Source organism: Sebastes fasciatus, chromosome 14 (genome assembly GCF_043250625.1).
Source record: "Sebastes fasciatus isolate fSebFas1 chromosome 14, fSebFas1.pri, whole genome shotgun sequence".
Classification (NCBI taxonomy): Eukaryota; Metazoa; Chordata; class Actinopteri; order Perciformes; family Sebastidae; genus Sebastes; species Sebastes fasciatus.
The window spans coordinates 3,738,343-3,750,597 of NC_133808.1; the positions used below are offsets into that span (position 1 = coordinate 3,738,343).

A 12,255-nucleotide genomic window follows, 5' to 3' on the forward strand; every position below is an offset into this window, starting at 1 on the left:
ATCACTACAACTAATTTTCTAGTAATGGTGAGTCTGTATTATAGTACGATCCACTTTAAAGTACAACAGTATTATGAGAAAATGTTACACATGGCTTTGAAGTTGCAAAACGATGACATGGTTTTCCCTGATCACAGGCATACTGTAGTCACAAGTTTAGAACTTATAGTAAACCATGTCAAGAGTGAAATTTCTCTCAGTAAATAAAGGAAATAAATATTCTACTAACTCAACATTAGGAGTCAGATGATATCTGCCTATAATCAATATGTTAATTAGGCATAACTTGGAGTTGTATGTGTTCTTGAGGTGGGCTTTATACCGGATTAAAAAAAGCCTCACAAATCTAGACTAAACCCATGGCAGTTTATGGGTCAGTGGTGCTCAGACAGCAGGGTTGAGCTCTGAACTCAGAGGCTTTCTTGGAATGTAGACGGTCACACACACACACACACACACACACACACACGCAAACACACACAAACGCACGCACACACACACACACACACACACACACACACACACACACACACACACACACACACACACACGCACACACACACACACACACACACACAGAGGCTTTTAGATCCAAGAGCCAATTATCATCAAGGTCACAACCTCTATATCACTGGATATATGGGCTCAGATGTAAGCTTGAAGAAAGAAAGAAAGAAAGAAAGAAAGAAAAGAGAGACCTTTTAGTTTACTTTTCTATCACATATTATGGCTTTGAATTCAAGAAAGTATCAGTTTGACTCTTCTGACAACTAGCAATTGTTGAATTCTGAACAAAGCACTGAGCTACTTACTCTCACCAGGGTGGGATTATGGTTGTCAAAGGCAGATCTGTAGAGCATGGGTGGCCAACTAGTTACGCCTGGGACACACAGGAATCGTCAGGAGCGCGTGGCGGTTGCATGGCGTGATGACTGCGTGATTCACGCGTTGGGTGTTCACAGCAGCAGCTGCGTTTCTGCTGCTGCAGCTGCTGCTGTCAGCCCTTTCTTTCTACATAGAGTTTGCCTTTTAATGGCCATTTAATTTCATTATAAATATAATTTATATTTATTTTAGACAGAGAAAGGTTAAGAAACGTGTGGTAATTTGTAAATAATAGTAATAATTGACAATTAAAATTCTGTACTATATTCATTCATGGAGCTCTCCAAGTCACTGCATGTTCTACATCACTGTCCAGCACATATTTCAGAATAAAAGCCTTGTGTTAACAAACGAAGGAATTCTGTCCACAGAAAAAACGCTTAAGGACTTTTAATTTGAAATGAAAGAAGGAAGTGTTGATTTAAAAAAAAGTCTTTACTTGATTTTCATCTCTGTAACATTTTCTACAGATAGACATCGAAACTGTAGTAATGTAGCTGGTATTATGTCAATATACTGTCAATAGATCACTTTCACTGTCTGTTGTTGCTGTGAAACGTGCGCGGCACGCGGCAAAAATAGGCGAGACGAGATTCTCTAGAAGAGACGCAGCTGAGACGCGCGTGTGATGTGCGTGAGACGTGCGTGAGACGTGAGACGTCACGCAGCAGTGTGGCTGCTCTAACCTGTTAACACGGACGCTGAAATAAAAAACAGCAGGTAAAGCAGCCGCCACGCGCTCCTGTCGTTCCCGGTGTGTCCCAGGCTTTAGACACTGAGGACAAGAAAATAGTTCGTACACCTTTTAGGAACGACAGCATCCACATATAGCCTACTCGCCTGCAGCTGCACACACACATGCACTCAAACACTCACACACATCTGTTTGCATGTGTGGGTGTGTGATTTACTTGGTCTTTCTGATTGGGTCAATACATGTCATCCGCCTAGGAGGAGGGTCAGGGGACCCTATTGGCTCCCTATTGGCCAGTACATGAAGAGCCAGTGTCTCTTTTTATGCCAGACCTGATGACTCACAATATTCAAGAGTCAAGCCCTGACGTCTGTCTACCATTTCGTATATATGTATATATATAACATACTGTGCCTCCGTTGACATGTGCAACATATCTCGAATCATGCCCGAACCATCTTGAAAAGAGGATATCTTTAACTGATGAAATGATCTCACGCAGACAGTTCACCTCAAAACTGTAAATATCCTTCCCTATGCTTGTACTCTCATGTGACTAAAGCATGGCTTTAGAGCTTTTAACTGCTCATTTTTTTTATAATTATTATATAGTCTCACGGTGCATTCATGGTATTGATAGACATATAAGCTGTTTTAGCATGTGATTTCAGCTCATCACCCTGCATTCTTGAAATCATTGTAAAAGCACTCACACTCTCAGTTTGGCTCTGGGCTCTCCAGATGGGTCGGAGGCCTGGTGCAGCATTTGGAGATCCAGCTCAACCCTGTGTGTGAGAGAGAGAGAGAGAGAGAGTTTGTACGTGAGAGAGAAGACAATCGAGAAAGAGGTGGCGTTAAGACAGAGAGGAGGGAGACTCTGCGTGACAGTCTCCGAGACAGAGCGAGACAGAGGGACAGCATATGTGTGTGAGTGTGTGTGGGCAGTCATGTGTTACACTCCCAGGCTGACTAGTACCATCTGCCTTGTATCAGGGGTCTGTCTGGGACTGCCCTCTCCACTCTTAAATTCCTCCTTTCCTACTTTCTTTTTTTCTGCTCTTTTCCACCTTTCTTATATCTATTGTGCTGCCCCTTTTCATGTGACTGTAGTTCAGGCTGAAGAAGTGATGCATCGTAAGAAATGAAATGTTTAAATATGTATTAATGCCTGGCAAGAATGCAACGTCACTCCATGTCTGTGGATCAGTGAGCTCTAACCAGAATGAATAAAAGAAAAAAAAGGCCACCACTCAAAGATGCGACAAGAGACTCCGAGATAGGAGGAGGAGGAGGAAGGGAAAGACAGAAGGAGATAAATGTGTCAAAGGAAATCAGAATCTGAGAGTTTGAGAGAAAAAGAGTGGGAAGGCGACAAAGACAAAGAAGGAAGAGGGGGGGGAAGAGAGGAAGAAGATGAAAGCTCTCTGTAGTTCAAACCAACTCCTAGCTTGGCCTCAAATCTCCTGTTACCATGGTGATTTAACTGCCGATATGCTGTCCCCCGAGACCCTGTCCTGAAAACACAGAGGGAGAGGGAGAAAGAGAGAGAGAGTAACACAAGGACAGACAGAAGGGCAAAAAACAGCACAGGTGTGCTAGACAAGGACTGCAATTAATGCAGCTAAAATACCCTCCAACCCGTTCAGGAAACCTTCATGCATCCAGCCAGGCTTAAATGGAGCCTTCAAAAGGTTCTTATTTAAGGAGGACCTATTATGCTTTTATGCTTTTGCCCTTTCCTTTAGTTTTTTGTGCATGTAAAAGGTCTGCAAAGTTACAAAAGCCCAAAGTCCACGCTAAAGGGAGTTACTCTCCCCCACAGAAACACTGCTTCTGAATTGCCTGATTGAAGTCCCACCTTTTTCTTCTGTAACGTGGTGATGTCACCAAGTTACACATTTGTATAACATCTACCTAGCAGCTAGTTTGGCACGCCCCTCAATCAAAGCTAGTTAGAGTGGAGGGAGCTGGTGCGGAGTCCGGAGAGTTTGGTTCATTTGACCAATCACAACAGTGGACCAGCTGACCAATCAGAGCAGACTGAGCTTTTCGGGAGGGGAGTCGTGCTGGAGCTCAAACGGAGCGTTTCAGACAGAGGGTGAAAAGAGGTGCTGTAGCACAGACAGTACGAGAAAAATACAGTGTTTTTTTAACATTAAAAGCATGTAAACATGTTCTAGTAGAAACCCAAAATACAAGTATGCTGCTGAAAATAAGCAGAATATGTCCTCTATAACAATTGATCAAATGACTACTGTACGGGTAATGAGGAAGGTGTCCCTACTATGAACTTAAAGAGAATCATTACCCAACCCTGCAGCTCCCCTCAGCTCTATGGAGTGATTTAGCATCTTTCAGCTCATTGTTTTTTGTTTGACGGACCGCAACTTTACTATTTCGGTTCACTGCACTCATCCACCTTGTTTGTTTTTTGTTTTCAAGAAAAACTCTCTGATAAACTCACTTGCACAGCACCAAACAGCAGACAAACAAGCAACTAACGTGCGAACATGGTGGAGCATTTAGCTGCTAAAAAGGGAGTTGGTGGGGACCAAACTAGAGCTAAACAGTGAATGAACAAAACACGAATGAACTGATGTTTCTCCGTACAGCCGATTAGATTATTATTAGGTCATTAAATGGGCGTTATCAGTGGTTATAAGCCCCATAGATGTGGGTCAGAAGGGACCTGCTACACCCACTAGTAGGTTTTATCGATTCACATGAGCAATCACCGAAAGAAGGAATAAAAGAAGATGACAGCAACGTCTAGCATTCATAATAATTATCACAGGATACAAAAGTGGAAGTCAGGCGCTGTAGGGCGCTGTAGTATATACAGCCTGAAACTCCATATGAGGTGGAGAATGGGGGGGGGGGGGGGGGGCGAGACATGAACAGCGGTCTCCTGGATGAAAGTCTTGTGTTTGTTGAACACATCCACCTCCCCTCCCTCCCGCCCAACGTGAACTATCTTGCACTTTATTACATCAGTGTTGCTCTGAGCGTCTAGCAATGCCGCGGGTGGGTTTACGTTGGAATTAAAGTGTGCCTCCGTGCGTCGGTATCAGATGCCGAGGGGCAATGACCAAGTATTTGACGAGTTGGGAGTGAGAATGGGATAAAATAAGCAGCTGTTTGCTAACACGTTACTCATATCAGCGCAAGATGATAATATGTCAATGGTGTGTTTACGGGTTGTTGTGCTGTCACCAAGTGGCCAAAATCAATGCATGCAGATTTAAATGATTATCTAGGTCATGTAAGAAAAGCAATCCTGTGCGGTATACATAAAAAAAAAAGATTTTGTTTTTTGAACGTTGATGGCATATACCGTTACACAAGTGAACTCCCGATATGAATTATTAACCCCCCCAAAAAAGATCACATATTTAACGTTTTTTTCACCTCAAAAAAAAAAAAAAAAAAAAATATATATATATATATATCAGTGGCGGCTGGTGGATTTTTTTTTGGGTAGGGCCAATCAATTTCAACAAACATCCTAGTACGATTCAATGCAAAAAAAGGTATCAAAAACGCATTACTACTTTGCAGTTACATTTTTATCATTTATTCCAACACTGACATAAGGACATCTTATTCATACAATTCAGTATGTTAATATACTAGTGCTTGGCTGTTCCATTGTCATGCCGTTAAAATGGGCTGTGAGAGAAGAGAAGTGGAGAGAAGCGAGAGACGAGAAGACAAGATCACGCGAGAACTGACATGAGCCCTGACGAGAACAGAGAGAGACACACGTGAACGTGCGCGCGCACACCATGGGCCAAATCAGTTTGGCCCTCCCGGAAGTCTTTTTTACGGCGCTGATTGGATGAATTGTATGTCATTTATGCTTGTAATCATATATCTTTAATCAGTGATTGGCTGTACTGCTTATTAGACCCGCCTTCCTTGGGCCAAATCCATTTGGCCCCAGAAAGTGCACGTGCAGCAGAGCAGCTGAGAGGTGCACTAGCAGAGAGTTCAAGGAGGAAAGCAGATATTTGGCGCAGTTATCCTATTTTACAAATATTACGGGTATATTCCATAGGTCAAAAACACACATATTGACAATTTTTAGAATTTTTAGAATTTTTAGAATTAATAATTTTATAATTTTTTTTTTTTTTTTTTTGGTGGCTCAAGTTGGGTGGGGCCAGGCCCCGTGGCCCTCTATTGGCCGGCCGCCACTGAATATTTGCCTTGTTTGGCATACACACTGGTGTTGATATTGTTTTCTCTTGATATTCTTAAAATATCTTTTATGTATGTTCAACATTGTCATCCTGTCTATCAGAGTGGAGCAATAAAGGAACTGAAAATATAGTTGAAACACTTATAATCCTGTAATTTTTCATCATGTTATTGTTTTTTTAATTTTGCATTAACTTGTGTTTTTCTGCATACAAGACACATCGTGTTTATTAGCCTATACATGATTGCATTGTACAGTATGTGCAGGTATAAACATACAGGTATGCATGATTAATGCAACTGGGAAAACATGGCATCAATATAGTATCTTCTATTCAACTAAATGATTTTAAAATGTCACATAACTACAGCATAAAACTGACTACTGAAATAAAGATTAATCAATACTAACTGTTCGCTCTCTCTCTCTCTCTCTCTCTCTCTCTCTCTCTCCACAGCTGTATCATTCATGAGACACAGCCCGTCAGCCTTTGGATTTGCCGTGAGTTCCACCTCCCTTCTCCCCCTCCATTTGCATTGATCAATTAGTCATAACTTTGGTCTCTGTGATTTATTAATGAATTCTTTTGCTAAAGTGTCATTGGTCCCTTTGTCTCCAAGGTAACAGGGAGGAGAAACTCTGGTTGAATGTCAAAATGCCCTTTGCGTGTGCTACACCTGTCTGCTGGCTTTCCCCAAAATCAAGCTTCTTGAGTGTAATTACCAAGTAAAAATTAATTCATCCACACCCCTAGGCCAGTGAAGGAAAATGTGATTAGCATAATGTGATTAGAATATTATAAACCATAATCTGCAGTGTTAGCTCTCTCTCTTTATGAAAGATTGGGTTTAATTAGCACGTGCTTGGCTATCTATGGCTGTTTTATTAAAGTAGCAAGAAGACAACAAGGGGTTAGATCACAGCAGCTGATCGCCGCTAGCTTTAGCTGCTATGTTGAAAGTTGATATTTTCCTTTCTAGCTTTTACAGGTACGTTATGTGACTCGAAAGTTAAACGACAATGCAGATAAGACTTTCTTTATTAGTCTTCTCTGAGAGAGGATTACTGACTAATGCAGCACAGAGTCATGTTGATAATGGTTATCACATCGATTCCCCTTGCGGCAATAAAACATCAGCAGTCTCTCGGTCATGCGATGCATTTTAAAGCAGTTTCTGTATGTTTCACACCATATCAAAGCATTCACTGGATCTTTTAAAACCACCAAGACATCTGAATTGATACACAACTGAAGTGCCCATAAGATCAAGTGTCTTTATATTGTTTTGTTCAAGTTAACGTTATTAAAAGGAAAATTTGCCACCTTTTATGTGGACGTTCAATCAGTGTTGATGCTAAATGTAGTCGATTGAAGCGATGGATTCCTCAGTGCTGTGCTGTATTGACCGAGTTCTCCTGCTTGTGGAGCCGTGCCGGCAGTGCCTACGTGTACCAGGATGCATTGTGCATGAGCTTCTGACGCCTGGAGGTTCCTCGCCGGCCATATCCTCTTGCACGACTAATGCAGCCGCAGCCTTGGCCTCTCTTCGCTGCATTTCTTTGGCCGTATAATGATGGCCGTATAATGAGTCCTAAAACCCGGAAATGAGTTCGCATTTTTACACTTCCGGTTCCCTCGTTTCGAAATCAATGTTTTTTTTAATGAGTTTTTAGTTAGATGCCTGAAATGAGGTCTGTGTTTAATACAAATTTTAATTTTAACATTTTGTTCTATGATAATAAAATATGCGGGTAAATATCCAGCCCAGTCTCACGGCAAAGCATGTAACAGACCCGCCTGTCCATCGGACGGAAGCGTGTCGGTGTCACGTTTTGTGTTATGACGTGAGGGTTGTCACATGACGTTTGTCACATGTTTTTTCTGTACTCCGTACAAAGCTCCGAGCTAGTGACGTAGTATAAAAAGATTTAGAAAGACCTTATGGTGGGTGGGTCCAACAAACACAGGACTTTCAACCAGGAGGCCGGTGTTCGAGACAGGTGTTTTATAAGTTACAACGTTTTGTCACGTGTTTTGTAGTGTTTTACTTAGTTTACGTACTTATTTTAGCCCAACCATGACGTTTTTCTTTATCCTAACTAAGTGGTTTTCTTGCCTAAACATTGTTGCCCCCCGCTGGTACTGCATGTTATTACAGGCATGTAATATTCACGTCTCTGCAATGCAAAACTTGGCACCAACATGTACAGGTGGGTCTATTACACACTTGGGCATGATATCGGATTGAAATATCCCATTCGTGAATTTTGAATTCTTTATATGTCTTAAAGGTCACCTATTATGCAAAATGCACTTTTCCATGTCTTTTAAACATCAATATCTGTCCCCAGTGTGTCTACAGGCCACCATAGTATCATAAAAGACCATCCTCTCTCTTTTTCTCCTCCTCCGTTTGTCCGGAAATGGGTGCAGAAAAAAAAATCGCTTTTTTTCCTTCTCTTCTGACGTCATTAGAGAAATGCAAGCCATGTAAGGGTTTCCTGGTCAAACCAGAGAGAACCTTCAGTAGCTGACCCCGCCCCACAGCGCGTCACTGTCTCTCCTCCTCAACCTAACTTGAGCAAAGTCTGCAAGAACCAGCAGAACAGGCTTCATGTACTCCCATCATCTAAATATAACATGTTCTTTCACAAAGGCTTTATGTAATTACACTGTTTAAACAGGTGATATTTATATATTATATATATTTGATGTCATGCATGTAGCAGAGTACAGGTAGTAAATAGTGACTTGTAAGCAACACAACACATTTCTGTTTCACAGTCAAACTTTATTTGAGTTGACAGATGACAATATTAATTATTCACAGCATTTGTAATCATCTCACCTGTTAGTTAGTTATGATGACATGGTACAGGAGAAAGTCTTCAGCTCTGGTAAACTATGGTAAGCTAAGCTCCGGTGGTCTGTAGTCATGGTAACACAGAGACAGCTACTATTGTAAATAATATACCATTACTCTGATCTTCCATACATTTATCTTTTAGCAGAAATAATGAACTGACTACTGTTTCACATCTTCTATTTTCCACCCTGATGGTCGCTGTGTTTACACACCGTGTCATAGCGGTAGCATGTAGCTAACCCGTTAGCATTTAGCTACATGCTAACGGGTTAGCTTTGTATCTCCATGTAAACAGAGCCATCTGCCCACAGCTGTCTGCTCTCCTCTGGGATGATTCTGTCGGTCATTTCTCACAGATGGATCTGTAAAGACAGACGTAAAGCAGAGTGTATGTTTACGGTTTACAGAGTTGATGCATGAGGTAAACACTGAGTTAACTAACAGAGCTATAAATAGTATTATTTACCTGAGAGAAACCGTCAGGAAAACCTGGAATCTGGACCGCAGATGTTCATCATGTGTCGCCGATTTCTGATCAGATTCCTCCGGTAACGTGCGCTGGGTGAAGTTTCTGGTTTATAAACTTTAAAGTGGTTTATAAGCTCTATTCTAGCTGCTATCTCTCCACTCGTGTCTCTCTCTCTCTCTCTCTCTCTCTCTCTCTCTCTCCCGAGAGCTTCTCCGGGAGGGAGGGGGAGGGTGTTGAGGAAGTTTGATTGACAGAAAACGCTGACCAATCAGAGCAGAGTGGGAGGAGACAGGCTGTGAATCAGTGGTTTTCAGACAGAGGCTGAATTAGTCTCTGAGGCAGGCAGACTCAGGCTGCAGTATGAGAAGAATAAAGGTTCTTTTGAACATTGCAGCATGTAAACATGTTCTAGTGCAACATTAAAATACATCTATGAACCTGGAAATGAGCATAATATGTGACCTTTAAAAAAGACGGTTGCTAACAAGCGGCTAAATGAGACTACAAAACGTCATCGCGCCGACTTGCAGAGAGAACAAGGAAGTCCAATTTTTTTTCCATTTTTTGCTTTATTTAAACAATGTAACTGACAACAGGTTTAGGAAGTTCTGTTTTTGAGCAGCATCTTGATCATGCATGGAACACTAGGAATCCAAGCTGAAATAGCAGCCTTACATCCAACTACGTCACTGACACGTCAAATGACAGCGCCGGATGCAAGAAGAACTGAATATAGCACGCATTGAGGAATTTATTGCTTCAATCAACTACATTTACCATCAACACTGATTGTACATCCACATAAAAGGTGGCGACTTTTTCCTTAAAGTGTACTTTCCAAGTTATATTATATTTTTATTTTATTTTCAATTTGAGATAATCCTCATCGTGCTGGTGAAATGTCACGCTGTATCTTTATTTCCAACACCACAGATAAGATTGCGATACTTCTAACATACTGTATGCCAAAACACATTTGATACATTTGAGTGTGGTGGCGTATGTATTTTCAGAAGCATGTCAGCAGCATTGATACTTGTATCATGTAATATATGCCATGTTATTTTGAAAACTAATACAGAATATTGTGTGTACCGATTTTGGTTGTATATAACAACTTATGAAGCTGCTTTTTGCTTCATGCTCTTTGTCATTACAATGCTGCAGCTATTGTTATAAGTTAGACATAACCACTGTAATAACTCACAATTTAAGACCCTTTTTGTTCTCTTCCTTGGTTGCTGGGTTTCTGTTCCTGCTGAAGTTCGATGCCACGCTGGATGTCCTGTCATCTTTCATTGTCCTCTGGCGCTACAGCAATGCAGCAGCTGTGCACTCTGCACACAGAGAGTATATGTGAGTACCGAACAGCGTGCTGAGTTCAATTAACGTTTGATTAATGATGAATCTATGTGGTCTGATGCAACTTTCTCTTCTCCACCTGCATTAAAGCGACAGAGTTCATGTTTCCTACAAATCACCGATCTTTAATTATTTCTATAAAGATGCAACCAGATCTAGTTTTGCGATGTTTTCTGATGCTGTCACATGTTTACGTCAGAGATGGTATTATTTTCAGTATTGTTGGCTTTAATGCTTGGTTTCACTGGTAAAGACACCGTAGTACGGCATACCGGTGAGTCCCGGCCCACTATGAACACGGCCCAAGCCAAAGATTAAAATGTATGTTATTTAAAAAAATGTGCCACAAATCAATTAATTTCCTTTCATTTCCTGAATCAACTAAGGTTAACGCTATTCATTCCCATTAAGTCGACACTTAATTTCCAAGATCTTTTTTTTTATGATTAAGTTAAGTCATACTTGTTTTAACAAATATTAAAAAGCATTAATGTTTTTTGTAAATGGAATATAATTTATCACTCTGTTGCTAAAATGGAATTACATTTGGAGAAGAGCACATGATGACTTGTTTAGGACTCAAAACTCAAAGTTTAGGACTTGGGACTTGACTCGGGAATTGGGGGACGTAATTGTGACTTGCAAAACAATGACTTGGTGCCACCTCTTTATTCTTCTGAGAAATAAACTACTTACCGGTTTCATTCTGAAAGCTGAGAAACAGAAAAGGTGGGGGAAAAAAAAGGTTTTGTGTTTTCGCAAGGTCGAAGCATTGCATTGTCTACATGCCCACACTTAATCCATTGTGTTTCCATATTGTCTGATAGAAATAAAATATCTGTCATTTTAAAATAAATGAATAAATAAAAATACTCAGGGGGCATGTTGGATGGCTGAATAACTCAGAGCTTTCAGCCATTGGGATATTGTCTTATTGCTGGTACTGCTGGTACCTTTGAGGGTGTGCAGTCTTGTCTTGTTGGGCATACCCAGCTGGGCGGATTAAATACTTTTTAAGGGAACTCTATTTCTTCATTTGAGGTTGAGAGGGAGTGGAGCAATGTATTCCTCATTGAACAAGGTCAATTACTGTACAGTATGTCACTGGCTAAACAGAAACCTGTTAATGCAGCTAAGCTGAGCCCATTGAGTGGCTGTCATGTGGCACCGAGACGTTCGTCTTACAACAGCACCTCTGCTTCACTCGGGAGTCGCAGAGGATAAAAGACCAAGCTGCCACTCTACCATTCGTTAACACACACACACACACACACACACACACACACATAGAGTACACACCTGAATGTACAAAATCATGAGCACATACAAAAGATTTTCACTTCACTTCTTATTATGTACTTAATATGTAGTCAAACATTTACAAACCCACGCAACACATGTATGCATACACACTAAGAGTGGGACATTTCATATATGCGCCCTATCTGCTGTAAACAGACAGAGACGGGAGCGTGGATGTTTAAAGAGAACAGGTGGGTCTATTCCACGCTTTGGCGTGATATCGGGTTGAAATATCCCATTCGTGAATTTTGAAGCTTTTATGTCTTAAAAAAGGCGATTGCTAACAAGTGGCTAAATGAGACTACAAAACGTCATCACGCCGACTCGTCCTCCTTTACAGCCTTATTGTGTATACTCGCGCTCATGCGACCGTGGTGTAGTTTGTTTATAGCCTGACATTAACTTTTGACCTTTGCATTCACATGTAATGTAATTTTAAGTACAGTTCCATGTGCAGTCGTGTTGATGCACCAGT

General features: G+C 41.1%; 1 protein-coding gene across 1 annotated transcript in view; it reads left to right on the forward strand.

Annotated features, from left to right (window-relative positions):
- The window catches only part of tmem163a (transmembrane protein 163a), a 95,985-nt gene that overhangs the window by 61,285 nt on the left and 22,445 nt on the right, over positions 1 to 12,255 (forward strand). The window contains exons 3-4 of the mRNA XM_074658200.1: positions 6,238 to 6,281; positions 10,381 to 10,472. Coding sequence (XP_074514301.1) covers positions 6,238 to 6,281; positions 10,381 to 10,472 — 136 coding nt within the window. The remainder of the gene's footprint in view (positions 1 to 6,237; positions 6,282 to 10,380; positions 10,473 to 12,255) is intronic.